The sequence below is a fragment of the Magnolia sinica genome, chromosome 1 (assembly GCF_029962835.1).
Source record: "Magnolia sinica isolate HGM2019 chromosome 1, MsV1, whole genome shotgun sequence".
In the NCBI taxonomy this organism is placed as follows: domain Eukaryota; kingdom Viridiplantae; phylum Streptophyta; class Magnoliopsida; order Magnoliales; family Magnoliaceae; genus Magnolia; species Magnolia sinica.
The window spans coordinates 9761524-9779446 of NC_080573.1; the positions used below are offsets into that span (position 1 = coordinate 9761524).

At 38.7% G+C, this 17923-nt stretch overlaps 1 protein-coding gene across 1 annotated transcript; it reads left to right on the forward strand.

Annotated features, from left to right (window-relative positions):
- The first annotated feature begins 310 nt into the window (after positions 1-310).
- On the forward strand, positions 311-4347 carry LOC131239189 (nuclear transport factor 2B). Its single transcript, XM_058236767.1, has 2 exons — positions 311-655; positions 4153-4347. The coding sequence occupies exons 1-2, from the start codon at positions 353-355 to the stop codon at positions 4225-4227; spliced, it is 378 nt and encodes a 125-aa protein (XP_058092750.1). The 5' UTR covers positions 311-352; the 3' UTR covers positions 4228-4347.
- The last annotated feature ends 13576 nt before the right edge of the window (positions 4348-17923 follow it).

Sequence of the window (17923 nt, forward strand, 5' to 3'; positions counted from 1 at the left end):
AGATCAAACGAACTTTTGGATGATCTCAAAATCGTGCCACATTAGATCTATTGGACGGGTTAGATATCATATAAAATAACGTGGGCCAAACAATTCTCCACCTCATCACTTTCCCAAGCAAAAAGAAAAAGAGTACAGAAGGGCATTCTAGTAATTTCACTGTTCAAAAAAGCACTAACGTGTGTGTTCGTAGAAGCATTATTTGGTAAAAATCCATAAATAAATAAATATATAAATAATATATATATATATTTTTTAAAAAAGGCTAAAATATTTTCTCTCTTGCACTCTTATCTCCATATATAGGCCTCATGGAAACAGAGAACATTCCTTTGAGAGAAAGAAAGAGAGGATGGAAGAGCAAGTAGAGAAAGTAGCAAAGGCATTTGTAGAGCATTACTACAATATCTTTGATACCAATCGATCTTTTCTTTCCTCTCTATACCAACCATCTTCAATCCTAACATTCGAAGGCCAAAACATACATGGTGTTGATGAAATCGCACGTAAGCTCACCCAGTTACCCTTCGATCAATGCAAGCATCTAATCACCACCGTCGATTGCCAGCCTTCTCCTTTTGACGGTGGCATCCTTGTCTTTGTTTGTGGTTCCGTGCATTTACTAGGCGAAGAGCATCAGCTCAGGTTTAGCCAGGTCACATCTCTCTCTCTCTCTCTCTCTCTCTCTCTCTCTCGTTCGAGAATACAAGGTCGGGCCATGGAAAGTTCTGGGCTTTTCATTAAGTGAGCCCCATCATTCATGATAGACGGTGAAAATGCCTTTGATGAATGGGCTGATTGGCAAAGCTGAGCTGGGCCCATCTGATAAACAGACTTAAATTTTAGGGCCAGATTCAGACCTCAGGCCGAGTATCACATCCCACGTACGGCCCGAGTAGGACAAGCTAGAAAGCCTGACGAGTCATCCAGGCCCATTGACAACCTTGGCCAATGGGTTGGTGAATCATGTGGCCCACTTGTAGGAAGTTGGTGCATCAGAAGACTTTATGCACCTTCATGCATTAGGACCTAAAAATACCTCTCTTATAAGAGGTGATCTAATAGACAATGCCTACTTGTATGATCAATTGAACCGTGTATACTGTATTAATGTGGTGTGAAGCCCACTACTTTCTTGGTGAGCCACATTCCCTAGAATGGATACAAAGGTGTGGATGAGCTAGTGATGGCCCAGGCTTCTCTAACCCCAACCTAGGCACATTTAGAAAGAACTTAACATATGAACTTAGAAATTTTTTAATAAAAGTTTATGTAAATGGACATGTTAAAAAGTCAATGGTAAAAATATGATAAACATTCTTATATTAGTCAATCTCGACATTTGAATAAAGTTGTTTCATATATATATGTCTGTGTGTGTGTGTGTGGTAAATAGTATGTTAAGTTGACATCATGGGAACTTTCCATGAGGTGGAGATGTGTGGGCTTCACTGTAATGTGTGTCGAACATCAACACCGTGCATTTAATAGGTCCCCTTTAATTTATTGAATATCCCAAAAGTCAGCTATATATGGAACTCAGGTGGACCATACCATCTAAAATCATGTGAAGACATGACTAAAACATATAAAATCACTTGGTGGGGCTTACTGAGTTATGTATGCGGATGAAACTTCTTACTCTCATCCAATTGGGATAGACACAATAGATGGGTGGATTTTTGAACCACATCTCAGTGGGCCCAATAAATGAATATGAATGTTTTAATGGGAGGGTAACCGCTCTCAACTGTTGTATGTGGTGTGGCCTACTCAAGTCATGAATTGACTTGATGTTTAATCCCGTGGCCCACCATGGAATGTTTCATCTGGCTGATGGAGTAAATGTTCAACACACATCATGGTGGGGCCCACACAGCTCCACCTCATGGGAACTTCCCATGAGGTCGACCTCATATTACCATTTCTATATATATATATATATAAAGAAGCTAAGAAAAGGAGATCCATTTTCCCTTTATTCCAATGTCCTGATCAAAGAAAGCTATCATATTAGGGAATATGAAATCTTTTCCCTGGACAGCCAGCTAGCCAAGGACATCTTAAGCTACGCAACTTCGTGAACTACGCATGCAGACCAATCTTTATACATTTGGCCCACCTGGTGTGAAAAAGTCTGCTAGGCATAGCGCATCTGCCGACCTAGGGTGGCATTGGGCCAGGTGCGGATGCGCTTTGACTGGCTCAATTTCTCATCGGGGCTGAAATCAGGCATTCTTGTGGTCTATTTAATAATCAGGCCTTCAATATAAGGCCAGGATTAGCCCCTTAAAATCATAAATGGGCCCATATCACCTGCATGAGCCCACCAAAACACAGCTGACTACAGTACAGGCACCAATTGGTTGGGTTCGAGTTGGGGCAGGGTCAGCCCGAGCCTAACCTATTGACTAAATAGGCCTAGAATTCTAGCAGAAACCTGACCCATGACTCATTATCCTTTGACCTGATATGACCCACTTAATTCAGGACGTGGATTGCATCCTACTCCGCTTGTCTCAAGCCACGGATAGGCAGTTCTGTGGAGCAGGCCCACCGTGATGTATCTGTTTATCCTTGACGTCCATTCCTTTGCTCATATCATTCTAAGATATGACCACAAAAATGGGTCAGATCCAACACTCAATTAGACCCACCAAATAATAAGCTTAAGTTGCATTAAATGTAAGAGTCATCTATGGTGTAGTCCACTTGAGCGCCGAATCCACCTCATTTTTGTGCTCATATCTTAAAATGATATGAGAAAAGGGATGGACAGCATGTGTAAACAGATACATCACAGTAGGCCTGTCCATAAAACTGCCCATTCGTGGCTAGAGACGGGGCAGGGTTAGTACACAATCTACGTCCCTTAGTTCATCAAACCTGAGGCTAATATGACCCTACCAATTTAATTATTATCAGATCAGTCGAGTCGAGTCGAACCCAACTCGACCCAACCCAGACGACACTCAGGTTTAAGATAGGAACACGGGGCTAAAGGCATGCCTAGCCTTAGTTAGTGGATGTGCATATCATGTGCATGCATGTAGGGTCGTTATCTATTATTGTCTTGGGTGGGACCACTATCATGTGTCCTTGGCATCTCACCTACTTATCAGGGTCACTCCACCATGAAAATAGGATGTGCAAAAAATAAGGCAGACATAGCCTAATATATGTTGTGTCCCATTTTCATAATGGTTTCCATACACCAAGTGGGCCCACAAGCAACTAGTTGCATGACTTTCTTATCTACAACTATTGTAGAGGAGCTGGCATCTTGGTGGCTTGTCTTCATCAAGAATCTTATTCTTGATAGTGAGCTGTGATTCTCAAATTAAAAAGATTTGCTGAGTTGACTAGGTGATGTATTCCAAGAGTCACTTGTTTCCCATATTCATGTAAAAAGCTTTTCACACTATGATGAGGGGATTCGATAGATCCGAAGAGCAACCCAGCTCTCCATGATATATGTGTTTAACATCCACTCATTTTATGAAACAAGCTCAAAAATGAAGCAGATCCAAATCTCAGGTGGACCATTCTAGTGGAATGAATGGTGATTGACTGCTCACCATTAAAAGCTTCCTAGGGTCACTGTAATGTTTATTCGCCATCCACATGTAAGGTCATACAGACCTAGATGAAGAGGAAAACACAAATATCAGCTTTGATTTAAAACCTCTATGGCCCCAAGAAGTTTTTAATAGTACACATTCAATTACCACTGTTTCCTGAGGTGTGGTCCAACTGAGATTTGGATATACTTTATTTGTAGGCTCAAGGCCTAAAATGAGCTGACCAAACAGATGTACCACATGGATATAAAACACATACATCAATGTGGGGTCCACAGTCACGGATCCACCCAACTCGGTGGTTCCCCAGCTCCACCGAATCTGCATCCCATCAGCCCAATCTCTCATGGGTGGGCCATACTAAGTAAAACATACTATTCAATGGGCGGTCTGTAGTTTTTGACTTTGTGGCACACCTCCAAATAATCACCTTTTGCATAGATCAGATGTAAAGGAAATCAATGGGCTGTTCCCATACAATCATTGTATTTCATCGTTTATCAGGAACTAATTAATCCCACTACAAAGTTGAGAAAGTCGACTGATTCACAGCTCTTTGACAATGGTGCAGATGTTTCACTTGATTCCCACTCTCCAAGGCAGCTTCTTTGTTCAAAATGACATATTTCGCCTCAACTATGGTTGAATTTTCGATCCTGTCCACAATCTCGCACGTGTGAACAGATGGCTTGTTGTTGTAACTTTGTTGTGTCCCTTTGTATTTTGGTGATTGAAAATAAAAAGCGTTAGCTTTTGGGTTTGTTAATCTTTGGCACTCGATGGTGAGATCTTATCCATTCAAATTTCATCCCTTGAGGAAACATGATTTGTGCTTTCGTGAAGTATAAAACCATCAATCTAAAACTCTGTAACTCGACTCGGTTCGACTCAGCTCGACTCGAAGCGACTCAATTGCTTGAAAAGCACTTTAAACAATTAAGCGATACTGCCTCTAACTATTAAAACCAACAACATGTGCTTACAAATTCATCCATTGCTTTTTATATTTTTTAATTATTTAAAATATAAATAAATAATATTAATTTAAATATTAGATATGGAGTCAAGTAAAGACGTGTATGAGGGGAGTGGATTAGGTGAGACCTGCACTCACCCAGGACGATGTGGCCCTTATCGTGGGGCCATGCCCCTTTATGTATTTACTTTGTATCCATGTTGTCCGTCTGTTTTCCATATCATTTTACCGTGTTATGGCAAAACAGAATTAGATCCAATTTTCAGGTGGACTTTAACATATAAAACGGTGGTGATTAGTCATTAATAAGTCACAAAAGTTTTGGATAAAGCTGATATTTGGTTTTTTTTTTTTTTTCCCTTTATCTAAGTGTAGGAGACCCTATTAATAGATTGGATGGCTAATAAACCCTACGAAAACATTAAGGTGCACCCTAAGAAGTTTTTAATGGTAGAGTGTTCAATCACCACTTTTTCCTGTGGTATTATCCACCTAATAATTGGCTCTTAATTATTTTTAAAATAATGTCCTAAAATGATATTAAAAAAATAAAATAATAGACAACATGGATATATAATACATACATCAAGGTGGCCCACGATAAGGGCCGCATGTCTTGGGTGAGGTTGTTGTAAGACTTCTATTAAGTGGGCAACACATGATTATCAGATCTAACCGTTGGATTATTCAGATTGAGCGATTCAATGGGCCCCACTACAATTGTGATCATTGTATATAGGTTTGGGGCGGGACGCTTGAACCGTGATCCCTATACTCAATTATTAAGCCAAATATAAAAGCCTACAGTGTGGAGACCCTAGAGGTGAGAAGTATGATGGGTAAGTTTCTAACCCTCTTTTCTATACAAGTGAAAAAAACCCTAATCCTATTGAAGGTTCTTCTAAGTGTGTAAGGTGCTGAAGATCAAGATTCCTGTTGGCGGAATGTTTTTCCAATTAAGTACGCTTTCAGTTTATAGTTTTGAACCTCCATTGTTGATGCAGAGACAATCCGTCAATTCCACAATACAAGTATAACAGCTGGGTCTAACCAATCCCCTCCCATTATCTGAGTCTTCAATTCAACTTAACCCAACTAAACATGACACCCAGATCCATAGCTCAACTGGCAAACTAAGTGGAGATACCTCGTTTCAACACTTGACATCTTGGTATCGATCCCTAGTGGGGGTGGCTAACATGGAGTGTGTGTACTGACATGGGTGGTGTGTACTAACAAGCTGACCCAAAAAAAAAAAAAAACCTTAACCCAAACTATGCATAAAGTGGTTTAGAACTGCATTGATTGGCCCATGGCCCAATTCAAGTCTTTTCCTAGACCGACGTGCTTGTTACTTTACAAATCAAATGGCTCAACCCACAAGGCTGTCGCATGGTTTGGATAAATCTTACTTAAAATAAAAAAATTAATATTATTTATTATAAAATTAATAAATAATTTTTAAAATTTTAAATACCAGCAAAATAAATTAATTTAAACTTTTAAATGTGGCTTATGCCAAGACATTAGCAATGCTTGAAAGCCTTTAAATAACATGTGGAATGCCAAACAGGGGACAACTTATTCAATAGTATCATTAAGAGCAAACCATGGTATAAGAATCACCCCACAATTGAATGATCCTAACCTTGAAGTAGGCCAATATATTATAACAATCTATCTTTTATGAGTCATAGACCACATGGTTAGAATTATCAAATCCAAGTATAACTTTGGAATCATAAGCAATATAAAGTGAGATCTAGAGAAATGGTTTAAGATTATGATTGGACTTATTTATTTACCCATGCAATGTTAACCGTACGTCCATTTTTCATGCCATTGATAGTATGGTTAAAATCATTCAATTGGCATGATTTTTATACCTATGGTTATATCATTTGATGTATTTTCTGTTAGAATATTGCAAGATTTTCACAATCTCAACAATATTCGTTGATCCGTGGCCTATATGAGTTTCAGTCCATGCCATGTCAGTGTAGCCTGGGCGCCCCTCCATCTGAGCCACAGTCGCAAAAGGACAAATTCGTGTGACTTGCATGATATCCACCTTCATTGCTTAGATTCAACTTTTGGTCTTGATATCAAAAACCAGGTTGATTCAACACTCAGTGGGCTACCCCATGAGGAATTATAGCTAAAAACAAAAAACAAAAATAAAAAATCATATTGTAACCCAACTGATTTTTGTGATTTGGGAAGATGCTTTCATCTTTTGTGGTAAGTTACATTAATGTATATCAAATGAAATATAGACCTCACGGTGGCCCCTACACAAAATCAAAGGTGGGTTTTCCTTCCCAACTGTTTACTATATATGGTTTTGGCCCATTGGAGTTTTGGATGGTCTTGATTTCTGGATTCCAAGACAAATGCAAGGTAGAGTGCTGCTGACCGGGTACTAATATAATTTTAGACTCTCTACTTTGTTAAAATAAAAATAAAAACTAACATAAACGAGGGTAGTAATATAATTTCTCCTTTTATTGAATTTTGTGATATAAATCTCAACTTTTATAGGGAGTAATTTGATACTCTGTCACCACAAAATTCTAGATACACAGGCACTCATAAATTACAAATCATGCATTAACTCAAAATCAAACCCACTAAATTGTACAACTTGTTGTTGCTAAATCATAATCTCAAAATTCAATTTGTTGGGCAATCTTAACTGCAATTAGTGAATGCTTGTTTGTTAAAACACGACCAATGGATATTTTCATTTTAACTATCTAATGATGCTCACAAATCCAATAGGCAGATAATCAAATAAGTGTAATTTTTTGTTCATGACACATCTAAGCTAGGACCCATAATTTGGACGGTTCCACTTGAAATGCTTGCATTCAAAGTACACAACTTTTGGCTTGGTGTAAATGTTTGTAAACCATTGTAAAAACATAATTATTGCCTGTGGTAGGCTCACAGGAGTTTCAACACCCGGTCAAGGGTTCAGGTATCTATAGGTGGTGAAATTCCACTAGCGTGAGTGTGTGGGGTGTGTGTATGCATGTGAAAAATAAAAATAAAAATAAAATTTTTTTTTTTTTTAAAAGAGCTTGGGCTAAAATGAATACCATATCAAAGAACACTGAAGGAATTGGATGCCTACCATTGAAAACTTCTCAAGGGTTATAGAAGTTTTGGATCTGCATAATTTTTAGGCTCATGCCCTAAAATGATATGAGAAAGTGAATGGACAACATTGGATGTTGTGGATTAGATGTCTTCAATATGTGTAGAAACAGAGGGTTTTGATTGATCAAGAGAACTTTGGATTAAACGAATGGTCTCTGGACAGTTTTGAACAAGTTAAATGATTAAACATGGTGACTCGATTGATCAATAATATTTCAAAAAATCAAATTAGCTCTCTGAATATTTTTGAGCATGCTCAATTGATCGAATATAGAGGCTCAATCGATCGAAGCTTATACCGACAGCGTGCGCGATTCTCCATAACTCAATGCTATTGAATCTCAGCTGTGAGTGTAATATATATATATATATATATATATATATATATATATATATATATATATATATATATATATATATATATATATAAAGTGTAATACATGATTAGGGTAATCTTAAGTGATTCAAGGCTCATTTTATAGAGAAGCTAGGGTTTTGAACGACATTTTATCTGTAAAGACAAGGGTTTTTACATGTAAGTTGTCTCTCACCTTTTGTAATTCATTTTTGTCTTGGATTTCTGTCTCTTTGTGCTGTACTTTTTACTACAAGAGTTTTTCATTTAAAAACATTGTGTTCTATGTACGTGGTTGGAGTTTCTATTTCTATACTCGTTTAATTCACGTTTGTGTTATGTTTGGGTGACGCTTTCACACCCAACAAATATTACACATATAGCATGGAGAAGCTGTCAGAGATTATACAAGTCATAATGCAATTGAAGTCTCTTTCAATTGTGAAAGTATGAAAGTACAAAACTCACCATTACATATTTAACACCCATTTGCCAAATGGGCCATATAATGTTGTTTCTAAATGCTCTTATCATTCATCTCTCTCTCCCTCCCTATACTAGATTATCAAAGTGTTGCTACATTTTATATTATGAAATTTTACAAAATACTACTTGATATTGATGGAAATTACATTCCGTTACCTTTTCGTTAAATTATCTCATTTAGTTAAATAAGTCTCACTAAGCTACTTTCCAATAGTTAGGGGTGTACACGATCCGAGTTAGCTCGGTTAGCTTGCTTCACTCGACTCAATTCGAAAAAGCTCGATTCGACTCAATTTGAAGCTGAGTTCGAGCTGAGTCGAGCTAATTTTTTGAGCTCGAAAAAATTTCGAACTGAGTTCGAGCTTGCCCGAGCTCAACTCGACTCGGATCAAACACCAACTCAAATCGAACTAGTTCGGTGACTTGGTTACTCTAATATTGATGTTGCTCACCAAGTATTTGATGAAATGACTCAATGAAGTGTCAGCTAGTGGTAAGGAAGGTATGTATATAAAACAAATACCATTTTTCCTTGATTTTGATGTTGCTTATAAGGTGTTGATGAAATACTTGTAAAAAGCTACTACTGTTTTATATGATGAGAAATTGAAAGTGCATTGCATGTGTTTGTAAAAATGCTGCATAGGCTTGATTTTGGCTTGAACTTGGCTCTAAGTGGCCCGAGCTGCTGACCAAACCGAGCTGAGCTGGCCAGTCAAGCTCAAGGACCGAGTGGAGCCGAGTTTGAGCTGGGGTTACTTAGTGGCCGAGCCAAGTCGAGCTGAGGCCAACTCGACCCAGTGTACCCCCCACCAATAGTTCTTGCAAAACATAGATAAATAAAAGAGGTATTTTACATAAATGACAAAATTACACTTCCATCCTATAAGTAAAAAAAAAAAAACAACAAAAAACATACATTGTCATATTCATGGCTAATGGTTTGAGTTTTTTGATTGACTCTTTCATTCCTAAGTTGAGTAACGAGTCGATCCGATGTGGATGAGTAGGGCCAAGTCAAAAGACTTGTAGGGCCCATCAAGGTGTCTCTTATATCCACCCCATCCATCTATTTTATCAGCTCATGTTAGGACATGAGGTAAAATTAAAAAGAGACAAATTCACAACTTAAGAGCCACATCATAAAAAAAAACATGTGGGACTATATACCTTTTATTGAAACTTTCTCGAAGCTCATGGAAGCTTGGGATAAAGTTGATATTTGTGTCTTCCCTTCCCTTCCTCTTGGTAGTAATGACCTAATGGATGGGTTAGATTGCATTATAAGAACCGAGGTGGGGCTAAAGGAAGGTTTCAATGTCGGCCACTTCCATCCCCATCGTAGCCCACTTCAGTTTTGGATCAGCCTAGCTCATTTTATATCTCGTCCTAACATGAGCTTATAATAGTAATGAACAAATTGATGTCACACTTACATTATGGTGGGCCCCACGGCAGAGAGTGTTCAGGAGAGATTTTAGGGGAGAGAGAGAGAGAGAGAGAGAGAGAGAGAGAGAGAGAGAGTATGTGGATTAAATGATATATACACATCACGGTGGACCCCACACGCAATTTGCACAGTTTTAATGATGCAACTTCCCATTCAAATATAGGATGGTGCACCTGACGGATGGGATGGATCTCATCAACGTTAGGTAAAAGTCACGCCCCCGCATGATTAGGCATAGTCACTGGGGCATGATTGACACAAATTTCTTGTAATGCCAAACGCTTTGTGTGGCCCACCGACAATTCCTATGTAACATCCATTCCATCAATCTATTTTCCCAGCTCCTTTTAGCACAGGCAGAAAGAAAACATTAAAAAACCAAAAAAAAAAAATCCCTTCCAAACCCAAGTGGGAGACAGCATAATAAAAGTGGTGGAGATTAAACACCCACTATTGAAATTTTTCTAAGGACTAGTGTGATGTTTATATACCATCTACATTGTATAAGCACGAGGTTGGGTGGGTTGTATACAAAACTAATGGTGGACGTGCCCATTCCAATGGTTTCCTATGATACAGCCTACTTAAGTCTTGAGTTATCATAAGCTTCGGACTCTATAGTGAACTTGAGTTGGCTTATCTGATGGACCGCGTGGATCTCTGAATTTGAGTTGGCTTATCTGATGGACGGCGTGGATCTCATGGATGAACCATCCATGTGGTGCTCCGGTTAGTGGTAGGCACACCTTCACCTACAACAAGTAGTATTGTCCGAAGAATCCTATACGCTGGTGAGAGTAGCTACTGATGGCTTCAGTAGCTATCTCGATACTAATGCGAAGTCACCGAGTTATGTGGGCCCATCATGATGTATGTGTTTCATCCACGTCATACAGATCATTTTAGACACAGGCACACAGCCAGAGCTAAGGTGGACACCACTCAAAGAAAATTGTAGGAATTCAAGTCTTACTATTAAAAACTTTTTGGAATCCAAGTAAGTTTTGAATCAAGATGATATTTGTGTTTTTCATTTGCCCATATCTGTGTGAAGTTTTGAGCAGTTTGGATCTCAGATAAAAATGATGGTGGGCCCTAAGAAAGTTTCAACGGTGGCATCACTGTTCCCACTGTTTTCTGTAATCGGGTCCACTTGAGCTTTAGATCTGCTTCATTTTAGGGCTTATAACCTTAAAATGATCATCTGACCAAATGGATGGACGGTGTGGATACAATATGTACATCGTGACGAGGCCGAGAGAACCTGGTGACGTCACTTCAGCAATGAGATAGCTGCTGAATCTGTCAGAAGATAATCGGCGTCCGGAGAGACTGGAGAGTGCAGGCGATGAATGAACCTTTTATGCTTTTATGTTTTTCTTGTTTTCAGATTCTCTGCAAGAGCATGATAATTGATACACAGGCACCATTAAATTTGTTAATATGGGATATATCAACTCAAATCAACCGTTCATGTTTTGGATTATATGATACTTAGTTCATGGTAAGAAACATTCTTTAAACGGGTGACTGTGTATAAAGATGAATATTTAATGTCTGGTTTTCAACTACATGATTCGAAGGTCAGGATCGTCGATGAAGTATGATTTTATGCCTATAGCTTCTCTGCAGTGACATTGTGAACATGAACGGTTTCAGATCATATCATGCAATAAGCGATGGGAACCAGCCGCTTAACTTCTGGTTTTTTTATTTTCTAAATTCTTGGAAAATGTCGCGTAAATAGTTAATTATTACAATTTCACGTGTTTGAAAATAGGAAGGTACTGTTGCTAGGAAAAACGTAAATCTTGGTAAATGAGCTATAAATAGACAATTATTACAATTTCACGTGTTTGGAAATAGGAAGGTATTCTTGCCTGGGAAAACTGTCTACTATGACTGGCATAAATTTGTGGGCCCCAACGTCATGCTTATGATATATCCATGTCATCCGTCCATTTTATCCTAACATTTGGAGGCTTGGGCCTAAAAATGAAGAGATTTCAACATTTAAGTAGCCCACACCAAAATAATCAATGGCCTTAGGAAGTTTTTAACGGTGAGTGTCTGACTCGATTTTCAATGATGTGGTCACTTGAAATTTGAATCTGCCTATTTTTTAGCTCATGCCATAAAGTAAGTTGACATGACGTGGACATTTTGAATAATCCACGTACATCGCGGCGGGAGTCAAGTCAACATTGAAAACAGTATGGTAATCAAAAGAAATAATTATTGTCCATTTATGCTGTATGTATATTTACCTATGAATATCAAACATGCCCTCGGTGTGGCGAGGGACCGTTGTACCCTATCCCATAGTTATGCCGGACAAAGATTCCTTACGAAGGCCTTCTGTAGAAACTTCCTCCAATGATAAGCTAGGTGGGACCCACTATAATGTTTTTTTGGAATCCATCCCTTCCATATATTTTGCAAGAACATTTTATTAATCGGGATAAAAAATTATCCAAATATAAAGATGAAGTGAGCCCCACATCAGGAAAACATGTGTCGGTAAATTCATACAGCTGAAAACTTACTAAAGCTCAGAATGACTTTTCCCACACGCTCACGCCATGGTGGGATTTCACCACCTATGGATGCTCGAACCCTTGCCTAGGTGTTGAAACTCCCTAGGTTCACAATGATGTACTGAAAAATTAAAACTTAGCCTCGTTCAAAACTTTTGTAGCCCCACGTATGTTCCAACTGTTGAAGTTCAATCCTCTATCCGGCGGCACATTTGAGTTTTGAATTTTCTTTATTTTCAGGCTCACGTCGTCACATGATATGAAAAAACGGATAGAATTGATGGATTTCTCACAAACGTCACAGTGGGCCCATTTAACTTCCCGTTGCACAGGAAGTTCCTACCAAAGGCTTTGGCGGTGAATACGTGTCATGATTGCACTTGGCAAGGGCATATTTGATTTTCCAAATCGTATCTAAATACTTTGAGAATTAGTAACTATTAGTTTGAAAATGCACTTGTATTTCTATTTTGAAAATCAAGTCAAAAGGATTGATTTAAATTTTTGGGCCCCACCATGTCATATATGATATATCGGTGCCGTCCATCAATTTTAGCTTAACACTTTGAGGCATGAACCAGAAAATGAGTTTGATCAACACTTAAGTGGCCCACACTAAAGGAAATAGTAGTACAAATATGTTTTTAATGGTAGATGTTTGATTCTTTAAATTTTGTGGTGTGGTTCACTTGAGCTATGTATAAAATTCAATTTTTAGATCAAGCCCTAAATTCAGCTAGCATAAGAGATGGACGGTGCGGTTATGACATTGACATCACATCGGGCCACAGATATTTGCCAATGTCCTCCATTTTAAACTTTTTAATTTTAAAGTTTAAAAAAATAAGCGTTAAATTAAGCATAGATAACGAGGCATGAATACCGGTGAAATAATTATTACCCACTTGCAGTGCATGTACCAATCCGATTGTAGTACGCGGACTACTAAAGAAAAACTGTAGACTCTATTTGGGTCAGGCATACGGATGATCAGAACTGCTCAATAGGTGGGTCCTGCCATGTATAAGCCATGGTAATATAACAATTGACTACAAACAATCCTATCCCTTCTACTAATTACAATAAATTCCATTTTTGATTGGTCAGGACTTCATCGTTACTAGTAGGGATGACTTTCCAAGGCCCATCTACCGTTGCCATACTTCTCGGCACGGGTTATGCGCTGATCCACGTTCCCCAGCTTGCGGGCTACGATTTCGTTTGGTAGTCCGGAGACTACCTGCCTTTTATACAAAGTCCAAAAGAGAAATTGCCACGAAGAAAAAGGGCACAGGGTGGAGGGCAGAGTCATGACTTTGAGATTAGAAAATTACGGAAATCGATGCATCACAGACATAGAGAATCATACCCACATGTTGAAGAGTTTGCCAACCCCACTCGCTCGTGTTAAATTGATGTTTTTCTTCGCACTAAAAGTGCTGAAATGGAACACGTGTGAAATGTATTAACCATTCATCAAATGGGATCCACTGCTAGAGTTCCATTGGCCTAAAAATTGGGCTGGATCACTTATTAGATGGATTATATATAAACACACACACCATATCTGTGCACTTGAACCTATGACATCTGTATTCAAACGCCATGGGTCCACTTATTAAATCGCTCAACTATACTTTGAAACAAACTACGGGTCATTTTTTCTAAGATCGAATGGCCCAGATGATGATTGGAGCAGCCTAATTTTTGTGGAGTGGTGGCTCCACATGATGAATGATCTAGATCTAGTACACGTATTGCGGCTAGCAATTGCAGGCAAACTGCACTCCAGTAGCGCAGATCGAGCAGATTTTAATTTAAGATTAAGATGTCTTTTCAAATGATACGTCTGGTCAGCCGTAGGTGAGTAACAGGAAATCTATGTTGACAGAAAACAGAGGATCCCGACCCTAGCAATAAACATGCGCCTAGAGGCAAGACTCAGTTTTGTTTAGGAGACTTTTTGCCGCCGTAAATTTTACATTTCATCTCCTGGCTTTTAACAAACTTTATTTTTCAATATTTAATCATTGCTTTTTTTTCTTTAAATTAGTGGCAAAAATAGCCTGCAATACAAATTTATTTTATGTAATCTTTTTCATATCCTTTTATGTAAAAACTTGTTACCTAAAATTCATTTTTTGAAATCTTTTATCCTTTTAATAGAGCAATATTCATTTACCTAAAATTCATTTTTTAAAACCTGATATTTTCTTTATATAAAAATATCTTTTTACCCAACTGTTACTTATTTGTATTCGTTTTAGTTTATCGAGAAATAATGAAAATAGTGCCTTCATCAAAAAAACCATATACTATAAATATATTTAAACAAATTGTCCTAAATTTGAAATCGAAATTTTTTTTTATAAGCCATAAAAGTTTTGGATCAAGCTTGTATTTGTGCTTTCCGTTTAGTTTCATGTAAAGCTCGCTCAATTTCATAAAGTTGGAGTAACTCTATTATAGTCATTAATCTTATCTGAATCACTAAGGCTAGAATGGGCACGCCAGTCCCACGCTTGTGTCCTTTAATCCGCCTGGGTTTGTCACTTCTAGTTTATTGCATACAAAGTGCTTGGTCAATTTTATAAAGTGCTCGATTAAATTTGACTTGAGAGGAATGATGGGGCATCCCAATCTTGCTTTGAGCAGGAGACCCACTACTGAAGTGATGTCACCAAGTTATGTGGGTCCCACCATGACGTATGTTTATGTCTACACTATCCATCCATTTGGAGAAATCATTTTAGGGCATTAGCTAAAGAATAAGTCAGATCCTAAGCTCAAGTGGACCCCACTACAAAAAATAGTGGAGAGAATGACACCCACCACTGAAATCCTCCTAAGGTCCACATGATGTTTATTTGAAATCAACCTGTTCATAAGTTAACATAGACATAAAATAAGGAAAAACACAAATACTTTCTTGATCGAAAACTTATGTGACCCTTTGAAGTTTTTAATAATGGGTATCAATCTCTCTATTGTTTTGTATGATGGAGTCCACTCAATCTTTAGATCCAACTTATTCTTTGGATGAACAGTGTGGATACAAAACATACATCATAGTAGACCCACATAATTTGGTGATGTCACTATCTATTGGTAGCCAATATACTTCCAGTTGGATGGTAATATGAGGTCGACTAGACCACACCCGGTCGACCGGATAAGGTTGGTAGGATATTTTCATCGCTACCCTGTATCCAAACTACAGTGGCTTAATTTATGTGCAAAGTAAAGTTTAGGTGGTTATGAAAATCCGGATGGTAAAAGTGGCTTAAAGTTGAGATATACGGTTGGAAAAATCTTCATGTTCAGACGGCTAAGCCACTGTGATACTTCTCGAGCGTTCTAGAAATAGTGGTGAGTCATCTTTCGCACGTGTGATACTCTTGTGCAGATATCCAAACCATTCAAATTGCAGGACACGCTGTGGATGGAGATTGCCTCTTAAATCTCATTGATCAAGCAATCCTAAGCACCCAATTGATGACTATCAAGTGGATGGTTAAAAGTAAAACAATAAGCGGTCCAAATTTCAAGTGAGAAATAAGATGGTTATAGTTATATTCTCAGTATTAATTTTTTGTTATGCTCCATCTACAGTGGATTCAACAAGTTGGACGGCCTGGATTTCCATAAAACTATACTGATACGGCTATGAATGGGCTGAATCCAGGTGTACCCATACCCGGACTGATGAGCCCGAGGGTTAGGTCGGTTCCCACCTCCTCCAAATACCACATTTGAGGTCCCAAATCCGGATTTTAATCGGGTCTCGTACTCTCATGTATGTCAAACGCGTTCGGATCCTGATTCATAGGCGCTAATTATTCACATCGTGCAGTGGATTTCGTGCGGCCCTGATCGTGGGCTCACCTTGATGTATGCCTACCATATCCATGCCGTCCATTTATTTTTCCAGATTATTTTAGGTACTCTACAAAAAATGAAGGAGATCCAAATCTCAGGTGGACCACACACTACAGGAAACGGTGGTGACTAACCATTAAAAGCTGCTTGTGGGCCACAAAAGTTTTGGATAGCTGATATTTGTTTTTTCCCTTCATCCAGATCTCTGTGACATTATCAATAGGTTAGATGGCAAACAAACATTACGGTGGGCCCTAGATATCTTTTAATTGTGGGCGCTCAATCACCACTGTTTCAAGAACTGTGGTCCACCTAAGATTTGTATCTGACCAAAAATGAGCTGACAAAACGGATGGACGGTGTGGATATACTACACATACATCAACGTGAACGGGGGCCACCTAATCCGCTCCCACTGTATTGTACATGTAAAATCCACTCCACTCATCAAGTTTTATCCCCGATCATAGGCTCGAGTAAAATATCGGTTGGATCCACAACGCACGTGAGCCATGCCACGTGTAACAAAGGAGATGGGATAACAGTCGTAGGTTTGGTGTCGGGACACCATGTTGTGTATCAATGGCCCGTCGTATACTCTTACGGGCTGATCTTTTGTTTCCACCGTTCAAATAAAAGTTTTTACTTGATGTGGTGTGGTCCACCTGAATTGTGAATCTGGCCGAATTTTAGGTCCAGGCCTGGAATCGAAAATAGAACCTGATGGATAGAGTGGATTTTGTATACATTTTCAATACTGTGGGCCCCACAGAGCTGGCGTGGCGTTGATCTATTGCAGGGCTACACTAGACTCTCTCTCCCTCTATCACGTGAAACGGAAGCGGATTGGCTGGTGTACCACGCACCAGCAACCTACCCGGTGTGGATACGTGTCGTGCGAAGACGAGCGATGACCCTTCTCGAGCTCTGAGTTGTACGAACGGTTCAACGGACATCAAAGTTACATAGCCCCACAATGATGTATTTATCATATCTACACCGTTCATCCATTTGGCGATATTATTTTAGATCTTGATCCCAAAAATAAGTAATTTCCAAAACTCAAGTGGACCACATTATAAATATACGTGGAACAATGATCTCATCCTTAAAACATTTATAGGGCCCACTGTAACGTTTACTTTCCATCCAATCTATTGATAAAGTCACACAGACTCGCATGAAGAGAAAAAACAAACATCACAATTATCCAAAATTTCAGAACCCCCAAAATAGTTTCAATGGCAGGCCTTTAATCCTCCACTGTTTTTTACAGTGTGGTCCACTTCATTTTTCAATCTATCTTATTTTTCGGCTCAAACCTTAAGACGAGCTCACCAAGTCTACGGACGGTTCGGATATAACTCATACCTCATGATGCAACCCACGTAACTTGGTGACGTCAACACACACCAGCCAATCCGCTTCACGTGAAACACACGAAGATCTTGCGCACACGCACGCACCGAATATTACTTCTATATAAAGGAACTAGGA

What these genes read in the sequence shown, in the direction of transcription:
- LOC131239189 (XM_058236767.1), top strand. Translation starts at nt 353, where the DNA reads ATGGAAGAGCAAGTAGAGAAAGTAGCAAAGGCATTTGTAGAGCATTAC. An exon ending in ATCAGCTCAGGTTTAGCCAG is followed by an intron (nt 656 to 4,152) that starts GTCACATCTCTC and finishes ACAATGGTGCAG; the next exon opens with ATGTTTCACTTGATTCCCAC.